Here is a 17,928-nt window from a genome sequence, read left to right as displayed (position 1 = left end):
GGAGAATTCAGCATCGCAAAATGATTAAATGGAAGCTAACACGAAACAATAACAATTACCCCAGCGTCTTAGAGCAATAGTGACCACTTTAGCGCTGTAATTGAGCAACATTTCTCCTTGATATTCTAATTTTCAAGTGCTTTGTATTTTCAATGTGATTTGACCTCAATTACTTCGTTACCGAAACTGCTCCCGATGCCTACACTTCTTCAGTGCTTCTGAGATCAGGCCAGTGGAGTTACAGAGGGAGATTCGTCCACCATCCCCCTCATCATTTATTAAGCAACCACGTTCCAGGAAGAGGATTCGGAAATACTGAACAACTCTACAATCACTCTCAGGCAGCTAAGGAGCAAACATATCGACCAGGCTTTTACGGGTAATTTCAGTCTCGAAAGGAAGCAGGATGACTGGCTACGGGGGCCGAGAGGGCGGGGCGGTCCGTTCGCTGTGCGAGATACCCGCAGCCAATGAGTGAGGAGATCCGGAGAGAGCGCATCAGTGCCCCGGATGCCTACATTTCCAGCCTTTAAGGTTTCTCTCCGGCAAATATCTTGGCTGCATCTCCGACCCCGGCCCCCTACCCATCGTAGTCCCACCTAAAGGGGCCCCCGCCTGTGGCCGGCCGCCGCGCTTCCTCCGCCTCTTCCCATCGCCTGTGCGCCTGCGCGACCGGAAAATTCGCGAAGGTTCGTGAAGCGGAACTGGCCGTTTCCGGAAGCCGGCAGCCGCCCCAGTCTGCAGACGGGTGGTTGCGACAGGGGAGTTGTAAAGGCAGTGTCTGGCGGTTCTGGGCGTTTGACCCTGACCCGGAGCGGTGGGAAGAGAAAATGGCCCTGCTGTGCTACAACCGAGGCTGCGGCCAGCGCTTCGATCCCGAGACCAATTCCGATGGTAAGGAAAGCGCGCCGCCGGCCCTCCCTCCCTTCCACCTCCTCCCGTGGACGCCCTTGGGCCGGAGGGCATCCCGGGTCTCCGCGCAAGCCGGCACCGCGCTGCCCCCCGCCCCGGGCCTCCCCTCCCGCCTGACCGCCCAAGGGCGCGGGACCGCTCTGGGGGCGCCCAGGCAACGACGTCTGAACCCCTCCCGCTGCAGCTTCCGGACCCACGGACCCACTACCCCTCGGGCGCACGTGTTTGCCTAAGTCGTCCGCTCACTCTCTAATTAGCCTGGAATTTAGAGCATGTTTATCCTCGCCCCCCCCCACACAGCGTCTCTTAAAGGAATCAAAAGTTAACCAGCTCTGGGCTCGCTTTGCGGTTGATTTGCTGGGTCCGTGTGTCAGAGACAGACCGACATTGCCTGGAAGGCCTTATCCTAGCGTTAACCCGGGCGGGTTATCCTAGCGTTTAAGTTCGGCCTCTTTCTATTAGTATAGAAGTGTATTTGTCTGAAAGCCTGCTGTCGATTTATTCATTCGACCCACTCACTTGTTTTAAGCTTACTCTTTAAAACGTTCTTGGTTAAGAAAATTATTTTGTATTTTTACGCTGTTAAGTTTTGATACATCCGCCCAAATGGGAGATACATTCCTCATCCTTTACTTTGTAGCCATGTTTGTTGGGTATTTTTGCAGTGGTCTTTCCATTTAGTACCATGCGGTCTATAGGATACAGTGATTGAATGTCCTCTATGGCACCCAGGTGTAGAGTTAAGGATGTAAGGTGAAAGTTAGTGATTAGACTAGGTGAAGAATAGAACCTGACCAGTGGATTTGAATTTTGATAGGTGAATGGGATAAAGAAGTGAGTTGAATCCCTTGAAAGTTGTAAGCATTGTAACACTTTCTCAATTCGACTAGCATTTATTGTATGTTTTCTATATGCCAGACATTGGTCTATCACTTTATTATGTTATTTCATTTAACCTTGACAGCAACTCTGTGAAGTGTGTAGTGTTATACGCATTTAATAGAGAAGCACAGTTCAGCATGGTAGCAACATGGTTCTTCATTGTGTACAAGATTAAAATAGATACTTAAAAAATCTTTTTCACCTCTTGAGGTGTCTCAGTGTTTATCTTGGTGCACAGGTGAATTGGGGACATAATTTAAAATGATAAGATCTTTGGTAGGATTCTGAGGAAAAAGATAAGTTTAATCGTTTTTATGATATTAATATGAAGTTCAGGTAGAAAATTGTGAGACTTAAGTGGCTGAAAACATCGAGGAATGAGGGGTTTCAAAGCCCTTAACTGTTGGTAGCCTGCGTAAAAAGTAAATTGCTTTAGTGTCTGTACACATTTTACTTTAATATTGAAGGGAAGACTGATGCTTTGTTGAATGGGACAGTATGTTTATTTATAGGGTGTTATGTACCAGCCTAATTTTAAGGGGAGGTACAGCCAATTTTTTGGAAGTCAGCTTTGTGTGTGTGAAATGGTACAGTGCCCAGGAAAGAGATGGGGGAAGCCAGAAAAATCAGAGGAGTAGACAGTCTCAAGCATTGAGCGTCAACCGTATTAAATTCAGCAGAGTTCCATTAAGGTTGCTTAAAGTTTATCCGCTTTAGCAAAATTGGGGTTATATTAGAGACTTAGAATAAATACTCCAAGTAATTGGTTGATGGAAAATGGGGCTAGGGAGTAAGGACAAGAGCTAATAGAAAACTGTGGACTTGATTAGGAGAAAGTTTTATAGGATGGGAGAGGTTTGACCTTGTGTATTGACTAAAATAAGAAGACTCCTTTCTAAGATGATAGGACATTTTCATTTGAAACAAAAGTTAAATGAGTGAGAGGCAGAATTTGAGCCAGTGTCGGACTCAGTGTTAAAAGCCCTTGGCTCTTAATCGCTACTGTGTTGTAGCTTCTTGCCCATAATATTACTTTGGGCAAAACTGGCAAACCTGATTTAAAAAGAAAAGAAACACTAAAGATGAAAATGTCCATCTGCTTGTTATTTAGCAGTGATTTTCAAATTTTGTTTATACTAGTTGTATGGTTAAGACCTGACTCACTCCTGCTGCCATTCTGCCAGAACTGTCCATTATTATGATCATGCCTCTTACTGTGTCAGACATGTGTTTTATGCCTCTGACTGTATGTAAATTTGATATTTGAAAATATTCTACCTGTTCTCTACTTTGATTCCCCTCTCAACTTCATATTCCTCTGCATATTCATTTTTACTTTGAATCTCCTTTTTCAGCCCTCAGCCCCACTACTACCCTTAATTAATAGCATCTTCCTAAACGGGGCTTACTTACTGTACCATGAAAATACCTGACACTTTAATTGCTTCATTAGCTAGAATGGTCTCTAGGTAGTAACAAAGGAAAACATACTGACTTAATACAGCGATAGGGAGAAAAGTACCAGAAATTAATCATTTTGCGACACCAGGAGTCAGAGGTTGTAGACAATTGAGAGCTAAACAGACGTGAAAGTCTGAGCAAAGTAGCCTTATAAGAAAATTGCACAGGTGTGGAGCTGACCTGCTTTTTCTGAGCTCATGGTGCTATCTAGCTAGGGAATGTGTGTCTATTATCTGTTGTTTTGTTTTTTTAAATGTAATTCTATATATTGCAGACTATAATAAGTCCATTTTCATAAGAGTTAAGTAAAACTTGGTGGTATAATGGGGAAGGGGTAGGGAAATAATAGACTAACAATCATTGACAAGCCTGAAAATAGATTGTAGAATTTAAACTTCTTTTTAATGAGGTTTATATCTAGGAATTGACACCTGTATAGGAAAATTAAATTAGCAATTAGATATTGTATCAGTTTTTTAAAATTTGAACCTTTTCTTCCAAAATACCTTTTAAGGTAATCCCTTGGGCAACCTTTATGGATCGATGCACATAAGAACATTTAAATTTGATAGTATTTTTGTAAAAACCGAATATGATGGTCAAAATTTAGAGCTTGAAGTTCGGGTACTAAAAAATTATACAACGAAGATTAGAGGAATACAAAATATAATTTGTTATACTTGAACTATTTGTGTTTTTATTTATAGCTTTCTTACGCAAATGAGAATTTTAACCTTTACTATTTTAATACAATGTTATATTAAGCACTGTGTGTCATGCATCAAATTCGAGCATTACTGAATTTTTAAGGAAAAGAAAAGTATTACCTGCATATGGAAAAAGGGTTATATGTTAACACTGAAGGAAATGATGATTTTTCTTCATTATAAAGTGTTTTTTTTTTCTTTTGTTTTTGACCAGACGCTTGCACATACCACCCAGGCGTTCCAGTCTTTCATGATGCATTAAAGGTAGGAACTTGATACATTTCAGTCTTTTCACATTTGTATAGTAAACTCAGAGGTATAATACTAAATCTTGAATTTCTCATTTTTTTTTCCTCAGCTTGTGACTCTCTGCTTTCTTAATGACCATTTTGGGGTGCTTTGAGCAAGTGCTCAACTAAAGGCAAAGAGGACAGTAGATGGTGATCTTAAGGGCTTTTCCAGTTATAAAATTGTTACTTTTATCCCAGTTCTCACTTTCAGTGCCCCTCATTTCTTCACTTTGAGGGGAAATGAAAGCAATTGTAGAAGCCATAACACTTCTTAATCTTTCAATATATCAGGCAGGTGCTGTTTAATAAGAGCAGCTCTGAATTTTAGGGAACATTATTATAAATACTAAACAGTGCCACTCTTGGGACAGACATGAAAGTTTAGAGTAATACTGTACAGAAAAGAGATGCCACCTGTTTTCCTTGATGTTCTGTAGATTTAGAGAAATAATAGAATATTGTTTGATCAGGTTTTTTTGTGTTGGGTTTATTGATCTTTTAAAATTGATGATAATGTGGTACATTTTCCCTTGTATATCTCAAAAGAAACTGTTGCAGTGTGGCTGCCATGGTTTTAGGTATTCTTAGGAACATAAACAGTCCTATGTGTTTATATATTATCGATGCCCTTTGAATTTCTAATTTTACCTTTCAGGGAGTAGTTGGACCTTACTGGTTTTTAACTGTTAGCTACATATAAACAATGGTACAAGCAGATAGCAAGTTTATGTTAATATGGTTAGTTCTGAGTGAGAAAAACAGAACAAACGTTCAGTAGGGCAAATTATGATCTGACTCTTCCTTACATCTTTTTAGCCTCTTTACAAGCTTTTATGGGGATAGAAACTGTGGCTCTGTGGGAATACTTATTTTTGCTGGGGGTGAGGGGATTTTATCTTTCCTAAATTGCCATTTATTCTGTGTTTGCTTTTCTTGTTTTACTTTGTTTTCCTGTGATGTTTTCCTCCTGTCTCCTAACCATGGGCATACTTCACTTCTCAGATTTGGCTTCCTGTTTTCTCTCATTCAGCTCATTCATTCTTGTCCTTAATTTATTCTTGTCACCTCTATGCCAGTGACTTATACAACATATTTTCATTTATCTGTGTTATTGGCAAGCACAGACGAGTTCTGAAGTGACCCCTTATTCCAAAAATAGCCTGCCTTTCAAGTTTGCTGCTGCTGGTAATGATATCACTAACTTTCTAGTCATTTAGTCCATTGCTCCTCTTTTTACTACCCAACTGTTAATTACTCTGATTAATTAAACTTACTGATTTTACTTTGAAGTGTTTTTGTTTCTCTACTCCGATTCTACTGTTTATTATTGTCTCTATAAACATATGAAGACTTAGATTTTCCAAGCCTACTGAATTCCACAGCCCTGTAGATTTCAGGCAAAATACATAAATCAGTATGGTGTCTACTGTTGTCAGTTTTCTATTTAATCAAGTGAGAAGTTAAACATTGCATTAACAGAAAAAAACATTTTAATATTTAAATTAGAAAAGGCATATTCAGGGAAAAGAGCAGTCCTTAAGAAAAGACAGTTTGCAACCTTATGCTTACATACTTTAATTACCTTTTCACATTTTACTGAGGACTACCATAGATCTCAGATCGGCAGTTGGGAACAATCTATGTCATGTATGTATCCCAATATTCCCAGAATACCTAATTCTTCATATAGAATTGAGACAGTAAAGCTTTTTTCATATAGAATAACTTTACTGGTGACAATATTATCTATATTAGTTAAACCTTATATTTAATTTTGTAATAATTAGTAATTTTTGATCTATATTTCAGTTCAGAGTAAAAGAAAATTAAATTTCAGAATAAAGGAAAATATGAATTGTAGAATATTTAACATTTTCCTTTTAAAAAACTTCAAGGGCATATTGTGAAAAAAGTCACTACCAAATTCTTCATGCATACATTGAGAAAAACAGTGAGGCCCAGGTGGATATGTGCAAAGCTGACTCTTAGTCCGAATTTGAGACATCCCAAGCTTTGAGACTGCTGCATTTTTATTTCCTTATTCTTTGTACTACATTGGAATTATAGGTGATAACTTAAAACCATTTATTGTTTAGCTGCTTGATACTTCGTTCAGAAATCTCATACGGCATTACAGTTTCTATATTTGTATGCTTCTAGCTGAAAAGATCATTTAACCTTGAAAGATCTAACAGTGCTTAAGCTACTACATGAATTAATGTTTTTCTGAAAATAGAATGCTTATTGTTGAGGAACAACTATGCTGAGTTTGTTTAGAAACTGAATTATTATAATTATTATCTCTAACTTAATGGATTTTTAAAGTAAAGCACTTCACTTACTCCCTAGATCCTTTAAAATAGTTTTTAGAAATTATAGATTGCTTTTCTTCTAAAAATCAAGTACTATTCTTGAAAACGAGCAATTTCTGTTTCCATATTTCAAGGTGCTTCCTTTCATGATGGGTCACAGCACAAATCACTTTTAATATTGGTTAATTCACTTTTTAAGTCAAAAACTGATCATTTCACTTGATTAGGTGAATTATTTATAACACTTAAAAACTATAAAACTATGTTGTGTATACAGGTTACTTCGGGATTCAAGGAGATAAATCCAAATAGAGTGTTTTAGTGGGTTGTGGTTCTCATACAAATAGGGTTTTCATTTTTTTTTCCCTCTTATGTTTCTTAGGGTTGGTCTTGCTGTAAGAGAAGAACAACTGATTTTTCTGATTTTTTAAGCATTGCAGTAAGTATTAATGGGTTTCTTTTCCCCTAGATTATCTCCCAAAAAGTACATATTATGGGGAGCTCCAGAGTTGAGGAGTCTGATTTTGGACATCTATTGACTAGTCCCTGTTAACTCACAGATAGTACCTTTCTTTTACTCACCTCCCTTCTATGGCATTTAAAATAAGGAATTTATCTGTTTTTGAGATTAAAGTTTCAAGATATTAATTAACCACTTGTCAGTTTAGAGTTTTTTGTTTGTTTGTTTCTTTTTGCGGTACGCGGGCCTCTCACTGTTGTGGCCTCTCCCGTTGTGGAGCGCAGGCTCAGCGGCCACGGCTCACGGGCCCAGCTGCTCCACGCCACGTGGGATCCTCCCGGACCGGGGCACGAACCCATGTCCCTGTGCATCGGCAGGCAGACCCCCAACCACTGCGCCACCAGGGAAGCCCTAGGTTTATTTTTGATAGCAGCCTTTTTTTTTTTAATTTCTAGTGTACTTTGTTCCTTTATATACATCAAAATTACAGCCTAGAATTTTTTCTTACAGCTTATTATTTTTCCTCTAGCTTTTTATTTATTTTTATTGAAGTATAGTTGATTTACAATGTTGTGTTAGTTTCAGATGTGCAGCAGTGACTCAGTTATATATACACCTATTCTTTTTCAGATTCTTTTCCATTATAGGTTATTACAAGATATTATAGTTCTCTGTGCTATACAGTAGGTTCTTGTTGTTTGATGTTAGTAGTCTTAAAAGACCATCAAAAAGAAGGAACGCAACAATCTAAAGCATTTTCAGTTAGGAACAGTAAATTTTTATCATATCTAAGATACCATAGAGATGCACTGTTATTTTGTGTACCCTTAAGAAAGAAATCTAAAGTTGTTAATTAAATGATGTACGATTTACCTTATGATTTCAGGGATGTTAAAATGTATGTATAACTCAATGGAATATAGAAAAGGTAGCTAGCATTTATTGAATGTTTACCACCTGCCAGATATGGGAAGTATTCTATTGTTTTATTTAATCCTCTCAAAAAAGATCTGAATGCCATTGCCTCCATTTTACTGATGAGGAAACTGACTTTAGAAAGCCATAATTCAAAAAGACACATGTACCCCAGTGTTCCTTGCAGCACTATGTACAATAGCCAGGACATGGAAGCAACCTAAATGTCCATCAACAGAGGAATGGATAAAGAAGATGTGGTACATATATACAATGGAATATTACTCAGCCATAAAAAGGAACAAAATTGGGTCATTTGTAGAGACATGGATAGACTTAGAGACTGTCATACAGAGTGAAGTAAGAAAAACAAATATCATATATTAATGCATATATGTGGAATCTCAAAAAATTGGTATAGATGATTTTATTTACAAAGCAGAAATAGACACACAAACATAGAGAACAAACGAATGGTTACCAAGGAGGAAAGAGAGGGGATGGGATGGATTGGGAGATTGGGATTGACATATATACACTATTGATACTATGTATAAAATAGATAACTAATGAGAACCTGTATATCACAGGGAACTCTATTCAGTGCTCTGTGGTGACCTAAATGAGAAGGAAATTCAAAAAAGAGGGATTATATGTCTATGTATAGCTGACTTACTTTGCTGTACAGTGTAAACTAATACAGTATTGTAAAGCAACTATACTCCAATTAAAAAATAAGTAATTAAAAATAATTTTTAAAATAATAAAGTCAAAGTTTTTGGAGCCATGTATGTCTCTCTCTATATATGAACTCTTTTGGAATTTGAGATCTGTTGAAATCAACTACCCTTGTTGTTAATAGAAGTAAAACATTTAAACTTAATTTCTCTGTAAAATGTTTATGCCTTATTCTTTGTGATTTAGAAAGAAATAAAGTTTTAACTGGTGGTTTCAAAAAAAAAAAAGATTAACTAACTTGCTCGAGGTTATATAGGTAGGTAGTAGGAGAACTGAGACTCAAATTGGGGCCCTTTTATATAAATAACTTGTAGAATTCTCTGTGTGAGATCTCCAGAATTTGTTTTCTGTAAAGAAGTTTATGCTGCACCTTTATAGAATAAGTATAGTAGATATTTATTAAGTGTAATTTAAAGGCCTGGGTTTTTTTGTTGTTGTTGTTGTTTTTTGGCGGTACGCGGGCCTCTCACTGCTGTAGCCTCTTCCGTTGCGGAGCACAGGCTCCGGACGCGCAGGCCCAGTAGCCATGGCTCACGGACCCAGCTGCTCCGCGGCATGTGGGATCTTCCCAGACCGGGGCACAAACCCGTGTCCCCTGCATCGGCAGGCGGACTCTCAACCACTGCGCCACCAGGGAAGCCCTAAAGGCCTGTTTTTAATGCATTATTCGCATGTAAGAACTCATTTACAAATATATTAAGTTTAGAGTTCTATTTTTAGTTTCTTAAAATAAGTCAGTGTGTTAAAAGTGGAGAAAACATGCCCTTGAATTTATTAATAAAGAATTGAACAATAGTATTTCTGTCATGGCATGTGAAGTAGATGATAGGCTAACTCTCAGTGAATGAATACCTCTCACCAACAGGGCTGTACGAAAGGAAGGCATAATAGTGAGAAGCCACCCGAGCCAGTCAAACCTGAAGTCAAGACTACTGAGAAGAAAGAACTATCTGAATTGAAACCCAAATTTCAGGAGCATATCATTCAAGCCCCTAAACCAATAGAAGCAATAAAAAGGCCAAGGTATACTTTATACAGTTGTATACTTTTGTCGCACTTGAATAATAGCATTTGTTCCTGGTATTTCCTCTTCTGATTTTGCGTAATATCATTTGCAGCTACTGTGTAGCTCACCCACTTTTGAACCATTTGGTTTTCTCTTAGATAATGCCTTTCATTTCTATTCCCTTGAGGGCATATACACAGTAGAACTGCAGTACAGATTTGTTCACTGTGTACTCAGTTATGCTAAGGGCGGGGGAGCCACACATCTTTCTTGTGCCTTGGTGTGTATCTTTTTCACGGTGGCATAGTGGAGTTCTGTAAAAGAATCGGCCTTGTCAGGGAATCAGTTTGAGTTGAAAAAGAACTTAGAGGCTTTCCTTTCCAATCTACCACTGTTTCTTAAATAATTTCTAGAACATTCTTGATAGAAAAATATTTAATTTCCTTTCAAATAATTCTATTGAAGAAGAATTTACTTCTATTTTAAAGCAATTCATTTTAATGTTACTAACTCAGTATTTAACTTTTCCTTGTATTGAGTCAAATTCTGTTTCTTTCATTTGTCCATATTTTGCCACTTAGAACAAGCCTAGTCACTCATCTTTTAACAGTTTGCCTAAAAACTGTTAGTCTCATTACTGATCAATTTTTAATGTATTCAATTTACATGGCATATTTGTTAAAGTACTTTTAAAATAGCTTTTGGTCATTTTGCAGTAGAATTACACAGGTACTTCATACTCACCTCCTGATCCACTAGAGACTGTTTTACAATCCCACACATGCATGTTGGGTACACCAGGTCGTCTTCATATTGCACTTGAGTATTGAATTGTTTTAGAACCAAAATACAGGACTTAAAAAAACAGATGGTTTTTGGCCTCAAACATGGCCTTTGTTGATATTTTTATTCACACTGTGGACTCATGATTTTCCCAGCTTTTGCTTTATTGATCTTATGTAAATAAATTTATAGCATCTTGAATTATACCCGACCAAGATAAGAACCCAAAGAGACTTTCTCATGTTTATTTTGTCTTTTAAACCAAACTACTTAGGATGATTTTATTCTATATCCAGCTTATTCATACCATGAGAAATTTTATCAAATGCCTTACAGGCTGATTTGCCAGTGGGAAAAAAAATGTCAGAAAAAGCCAAGAATTTTGGCATGGCTCATTATTAAATATTATAGTGAAGTCTACTATAATTGACAGGATGAGTTAATTTTTTTTAAAATTATGGGCTACTAATTTCACTTAAGAGAAAGTGAGAGAAATTAAATATTTTATCGTAAATTCATTAGATAGTATTGTAGAGACAGAGGATATAGGTTTTTGTGTACTTTGTTAGTGCCTCCTATATCAGTAGGTTTTTCATTAAGGATGTAGAATGAATAACCTAGGATTTTCAGTTTTATTGTTACATTTATTAATATTCTTAATACATATTGAGTGCCTTAACCAGATTGTACATATAACACTAAACCATTGTGAAATGTTAGGGGACATTGTTGTTACTGTTTTTTTAACCCTACTAAAACTGCCTTGTGATATAACCGTATCTGAATTTATAGATGCATATACTAGTGTCCACATAAAGTGAACTATCTCTACCAGTAGGGGTATGGATTCACTTAGTACCTGTTTATTGCCTATTACATGCTCAGTGTTTTGCTTAGGCATGGAATGTAAAGGTACTTCGCAGTCCCTTCCTTGGAGTTGCTCATCTTAACAAATTTGTATTCTTACTCTTTACTTCCTTCCCATTAGCCCTACTGATTAATAATTTAATGTGTTGACAATAGCATGATTATTTGATATTTAATATCAGAACTTTTTCTGCTAAGACTTAGAAATGTAGCTGTATTAATAGCAGTTATTGTGTAAAATACTTTTTAAAGAGAAAACCTTGATTGACAAGGCATTTGGCGTATCGTAAGTAGAGCCTTAAGTATATTTTTAGTACAAAGAAATATTTTGGTACATCAGTAATGGTAATAAAGTTTCCAAATTCTCCAGCCCGGATGAACCAATGACAAATTTGGAATTAAAAATATCTGCCTCCCTAAAACAAGCACTTGATAAACTTAAACTATCATCGGGGAATGAAGAAAATAAGAAAGGTAAGATTTTGTTTTGTATTTTGTAATTTTTTCTGTTCAATTAACCAATTATCTAAAAGAGATAGGAGCAGTGTAGTTTACTGTATGTAAATGCGAAAAAGTAGTACATTGTAGCATATTTGTAGAGACGTGGATGGACCTAGAGACTGTCATACAGAGTGAAGTAAGTCAGAAAGAGAAAAACAAATATCGTATATTAACGCGTATATTTGGAATCTAGAAAAATGGTACAGATGAACCTATTTGCAGAGTGGGAATAGAGACGCAGACGTAGGGAATGGACGTGTAGACTCAGACGGAGATGGGGGATGAATTGGGAGATTGAGATTGACATATGTCCACTGCCATGTGTAAAACAGATAGCTAGTGGGAACCTGCTGTATAGCGTAGGGAGCTCAGCTTGGTGCTCTGTGGTGACCTAGATAGATAGGATTGAGGGGGGCGGGAGGGAGGTCCAAGAGGGAGGGGATATATGTATACATACAGCTGGTTCTCTTCATTGTACAACGGAAACTAACACAATATTGTAAAGCAATTATACCCCAATTTAAAAAAAAAAGGAGTACGTTGTAGTAAAGAACTTATTTTTGATTTTTGTTTACTGAATGCTGGTAAAACCACAAAATGAATATGTGGATTATTCCATTTTGTCTTTAATAAAAATGAGAACCTGTTAATTAAAAATTTTTTCTTCTATTACTCATTACTTTTTAACAGTGAGTTAAAATTTTTTGATAGTTGTAAATGTTTCATTGTACGTGATATAAAATATATTCAGTATTCTCTGACCTACACCTGGTATCTGGGGAAAAAACCCTTTCATGATTTCTCTTTTACGTAAGGTTAAGTTATTGGCTATAGTCTTGCATTGTAGAATAGAAATGTGTCATGTCATATATCAGTTTGGGGATATAGGCAAGACTTACTCATGGTAGTTGGTTTCTTATTAGCTTTTAAGTGTATTACATGAAAGGTCACACAGAAAACTTAGTTATCTAAAATCATTTTAAAAATCAGGTTTTTTGTATTTAGATTATTTTATTAAATACTTGTGTTATGGAATAGTTTACTTTTTAAGAATAGCACTACAGTAAACTTCTATTTTAATGTTTCTATTTTGGTTTTTTTCTTTGTTGTAGAAGAAGACAGTGATGAAATTAAGATTGGAACCTCATGTAAAAATGGAGGGTGTTCAAAGGTATATACTGTAAAATTTGTTTGTGTCATGGAAGTAAATTTTTACTTTTGAGAAAAGAGAGTAATTGACTTAATTAGACAAACATTTGGGTGTCTTTTATGTGTTGGGCACTATTCCATGGAGCAGGGCTATTAACATGGATAAGAGACTGTCTCTAAGGAGCACCGTGTCTAATAGATCATGGGAATAAATAGTTCTAATTCACTCAGCATTTACTGAACACTTACTATGTGCCAGACATTGTTTTAGGGGCTGGGAATATAGTATTAAATAAAGCAAAATCTCTGTTCTTATGGAGCTGATATTCTAATTTGGGGGGAAGGATAACAAGTTTTTAAATGCTGTGAATTTAGGTAGACTTGAAGAAAATTAAGCAGACAAGGAGATAGAGTAAAAGTATTTAAGTGCACTTGTCAGGGAAGTCCTTTCTGATATGGTGACACTAAATCAGAATTCTGAAGAATGTAGCAGATGAGTTATGTAAACCGTGGAGTAGATGTGGGAGTAGTATGTGTAGAGGCATTAGAACTTGGCTACTCGAGAAATCATGAGAAAGGTCAGTGGGGGCTTGATAAGCGTGCGGAAGTAGGGAGTATGAGAGGCAGGCAAGATTATGGAGGTCCGTCCTTATAAGCTACAGTGAGGATTTTGGGCTTTATTCTAAGTGTAATAGGAAGCCATTGTCTGTTTAAGGAGGGGCTTTGAAAAAGATGTCTTTGGCTGATAAGTGGCAAATTTAATGGGGCAGGAGTGGAATCGGGAAGGAAAACCAGCTAGGGTGCTACTCTGGAGACCAGGCATTAGGATATGTTTTTGAGAAGTGGTTAAATGTAGGATGTATTCAGACATCTCAGTGAGGCTTCTTTCTGCCTACTCAATATAATATTACACACCCTCCAACATTCCATACTCTCCTTTTTTCTCCACAGCACTTACCACCTTATTACACACTACTTGTTTTACATATTTATTTTGCTTATGCTCTATCCCATCTAACTTTCCCTTCCCTTCCCCTTTTGAACTAAGGTTTAAAAGGAAAGAATGTTATTTGTTTTCTCTTTGCTGTGTCTTGAGTGCTTAGAACAATGCCTGGCACATGACAAAGACGTGTGGAATGGATGATATTTGGAAGTATTAGCAGGACTTGCTAATAAACTGGAAGTGAAGCATCTAGGTCAGCGATTCCCAGCCTATTTGGCACCCGGGACTGGTTTCGTGGAAGACAATTTTTCCACGGACCGGAGTGGAGGCAGGGGGGATGGTTCAAGCAGTAACATGAGGGATGGGGAGGGGCACATGAAGCTCCGCTCGCTTCCTGCTGTGCGGCCCGGTTCCTAACAGGCCGCAGGCTGCTACCAGTCCGAGTCCTGGGGATTGGGGACCCCTGATCTAGGTGATTTGTGCACCATTAACTGAGAAGGAGAAAATGGAGTTAGGGTTGGGGGCAGGTTTGCAGTCTTCCTTCATGTTAAATTTGACGTCACCTTGCTCATTTAGAGATGGAAATATGAATGCATTCACATGTGTATAAGGTAGAAGTAGCAGATAAAAGAGAATGATTAATTCTTGGGGTGAGGGAGATATCGTGCAAGTGGTAGGGTAATGGAGGAAGATCAGAGCAAAGGTATCCTAGATGAACTTTGAGAAGTGAATGGCAGTTCTATAAATGGACAAAAAGGGAAAGGATATCCCAAGCAGAGGTGATAGCAGTAATATACAGAAAACAAAAAATAGTCAATAACAATGGTACAAAATTTGCTGATGTAAAGTTGAGATTAAAAGAGATAAGTAGGGTCTAGATCCTGAAAGGCTTTTATACTGCTCAAAACCTTACTTTAGGTCATGCTGGCCATTGAAGAAATTTTTTTTAAGTTTTTTCATTGAAATATAACATTAAATATATATAAATATGTTAATTCTATATAAGCATAAGGGATTTTCACAAAGCAGAGCCTTCCTTATGCTTCCTCTCATTCATTATTTCCTCTCCCAAAGGTAACCACTTTTTTCTATCAACATAGATTAGTTTTGCCTACTTCTGAACTTACTGTAAATAGAATCATGGAACAGGTACTCGTGTCTGTCCTCCTTTGCTTAATAAAATGTTGGTTATCTTGGTTTCATGTAGCTGTAATTTGTTCATTTTCATTGCTTTAAAACATGCCATTGTTAGAATGTACCAATCAATTTATCCTTTCTACTGTCCTATAAAGTTTTTTGATTAATGTTACTGTGAACATTTTTGTGCATGACTTTTAGGATACATGTACACATTTCTTTTAAGTATATGACTAGAAATGGTGTTGCTGATTCAGAGTGTGTGTGTGTGTGTGTGTGTGTGTGTGTGTGTGTGTGTGTGTATGTGTATGTATGTTTAGCTTTAACATACTTGCACATAGTTTTACAAAGTGGTTGTATTTACGCTCTTACCAGCAATATATTAGGCTGGTTCCTTTTGTTCTACACCTTGGTAACACTTTGTAATATCAGTCTTTTATATTTTAGCCATTCTGGTGGATGTGGAATGTTCCCATTGTGTTTTTTTTGTTTTTTGTTTTTGCGGTACGCGGGCCTCTCACTGTTGCGGCCTCTCCCGTTGCGGAGCACAGGCTCTGGACGCGCAGGCCCAGCGGCCATGGCTCACGGACCCAGCCGCTCCGCGGCATGTGGGATCTTCCCGGACTGGGGCACGAACCCGTGTCCCCTGCATTGGCAGGCGGACTCTCAACCACTGCGCCACCAGGGAAGCCACCCATTGTGGTTTTAGTTTGCACTTTCCTGATAATGATGTTGACTGCCTTTTTGTATGTTTATGGCCATTTGGATATCCTGTTTTGTGACATGTCCAAAATCTTTTTTATCTGTTTTTCTATTAAATTGACATTTTCTTAATGATTTTAGGAATTCTTTATATGTTTTAGCTACAAGTCCTTTGTCCGAGAGGCTATATACCTTTTCACTGTCTTAATGGCTTTAATGGCTTTTGATAAACAGTCTCTTCAATTTTAATGAAATTCAACTTGTTCATCTTTTCCTTTATGACTAGGGCTTTCTGTATCCTATTTAAGATATCTGTTTATTTTAGGGCCATGAGTATTTTCTCATATAGAGGCACATTTAAATGTGCAAACGAGCTGGAACTGATTATTGTATATGGTGTGAGGTAGATGTAATTAAAGGACTTTAAACAAGAGAGTGATATGTGTTTTAATTAGGTAGTAGAGTCCAGAAATTGAAGGCAGAGAAATTAATTAGAATCTTTTAGCATAGTTTCATTGCCTAAAATCTGCTAGTGATCATGAGGAAGTTTAGCAAATTAAACTGATAGATATTTTTAAGTCAGATTGACAGGATTTTGTGATAGACTACATGTGGGTAGAGGGTAAAGAGAAACTGAAGAGAACTTACAGAATTTTTGCTTTGAGAGACTGAGTGGATATGGTGCCATCAAATAAGATGGGAAGAAGAGTAGGAGGTTTGGGGGGCAGTAGTGGTGTAAGTTCAGAATCTAACATACTGAGTTTTGTGTGCCTGTGGAATATCTTCAGGAGGTACACACACCCCGTAATTTGAATTTACAAAAAGTAAATGTACAGAATTCTGTTTTCTCTAACTGTAGGGTGGTTGCTGTAAATACCAAAATAGACAGAAAATATACTATTGGCTGCATCTATGTTTTATTAACATAACTTTCTGTGAATTCATCTGTAGAGCCTTCATCTACAGCAGCAATGGGGCCCGGATCTTCCAGACAAACCCTGGATATATATATAGGTCTGCAGCTCATTTTACGCTTCGTAGGAAAAAGAAATCATCATCTGGGACTTCCAGAACTGCTTATTAGATTTTCCATTTTAATTCATAATGTTCACACAGAGTTTACTATGCACATAAATCATCCTATAACTGTATTTCTGATGAGAGTACTAATCTCTTGGTTTCAATATTGTTCTGTAAATTTATAGAACATACCTGAATGTGTTTGGGTGTGTCCTCATATGCAAAAGTCTGAAAGTATCTGAATACATCCTTTTGCCTACTTTTATATTTGCCTTTTTCACAGGGAACTGAAACTTAAGCATATCCAAAAAGGAATCATTTTTCATTCCTTATTGGAATGGCCTGAGGTGAATTTATGAATGTTCTAGGTAATTGTTATCTCTTGGGCATTTTCATAGTTCATAGAGGTCACCGGTACTTGCAAATACATGTGAAATGTAACATTGAGATGTGAAACTAATTTTTTTGTCTCTTTTTCTCTTTTAGACATATCAGGGTCCACAGAGTCTAGAAGAAGTCTGTGTATATCATTCTGGAGTACCTATTTTCCATGAAGGGTAACTTATACCAGGCTAATTAAAACTTTATGGTAGATGTTAGAAATGTTAATATGCCTTCAAACATTAAATGCCATGCAGCAATATTAGGTATTTTACTTACATTGTCATATAATTTTTACAATAACCTAGAAATGTGGGTTTTGTCTTCTTTTTACACATGGGAAAACTGAAACAAAATTATAGTGAAGTGGCCGTTGTGATTCAAACCTCATGTTTTTTCTGTATTCCCTTCTATTACAGTGTGATACTTTCTGTTTGAGCTGAACAGGTGTTTTTTGGGTTTTTTTTTTTTTCTTTGAAGGACTGTGCTGTGCATTGTAGGACATTTGGAATTTGGGGCCCTGGGACGCTAAGACATCAACACTGTGGCATCTGAGAAAACCCATACTTTTCCACAGCTCTCAGTTGAGAGCCTCTCAATATATTATGCTGTAGTTTATAGAAACGCAGTACTGTATTAAAATCTTCCAATCTGTTTCCATATTCTTCAGGACTCAAACCCAAAGTTTTACTGTAATTTTTGTCTTCCAGTGTTAGATTTTTCTCAAGTAAATAATAGTGGGTTTCACCTACTTTGGGCTTG

At 37.1% G+C, this 17,928-nt stretch overlaps 1 protein-coding gene across 4 annotated transcripts in view; it reads left to right on the top strand.

The window, feature by feature from the left end:
* The first annotated feature begins 552 nt into the window (after nt 1-552).
* CHORDC1 (cysteine and histidine rich domain containing 1) overlaps nt 553-17,928 on the top strand; it is a 42,782-nt gene continuing 25,406 nt past the window's right edge. Inside the window, exons 1-7 of one of the 4 annotated variants that reach the window (XR_009542502.1) lie at nt 553-894; nt 4,177-4,226; nt 6,947-7,003; nt 9,543-9,700; nt 11,704-11,807; nt 12,947-13,005; nt 17,272-17,342. Coding sequence is in view for 3 of the 4 variants with exons in the window: in XM_060160205.1 (XP_060016188.1) it covers nt 831-894; nt 4,177-4,226; nt 6,947-7,003; nt 9,543-9,700; nt 11,704-11,807; nt 12,947-13,005; nt 17,272-17,342 (563 nt within the window). In the remaining variant the exon portion in view is untranslated. The remainder of the gene's footprint in view (nt 895-4,176; nt 4,227-6,946; nt 7,004-9,542; nt 9,701-11,703; nt 11,808-12,946; nt 13,006-17,271; nt 17,343-17,928) is intronic. The other 3 variants (XM_060160205.1, XM_060160203.1, XM_060160206.1) reach the window with 3 other exon arrangements.

Source organism: Lagenorhynchus albirostris, chromosome 9 (genome assembly GCF_949774975.1).
Source record: "Lagenorhynchus albirostris chromosome 9, mLagAlb1.1, whole genome shotgun sequence".
Taxonomy (NCBI): domain Eukaryota; kingdom Metazoa; phylum Chordata; class Mammalia; order Artiodactyla; family Delphinidae; genus Lagenorhynchus; species Lagenorhynchus albirostris.
This window is presented reverse-complemented; position numbering and strand designations above follow the sequence as displayed.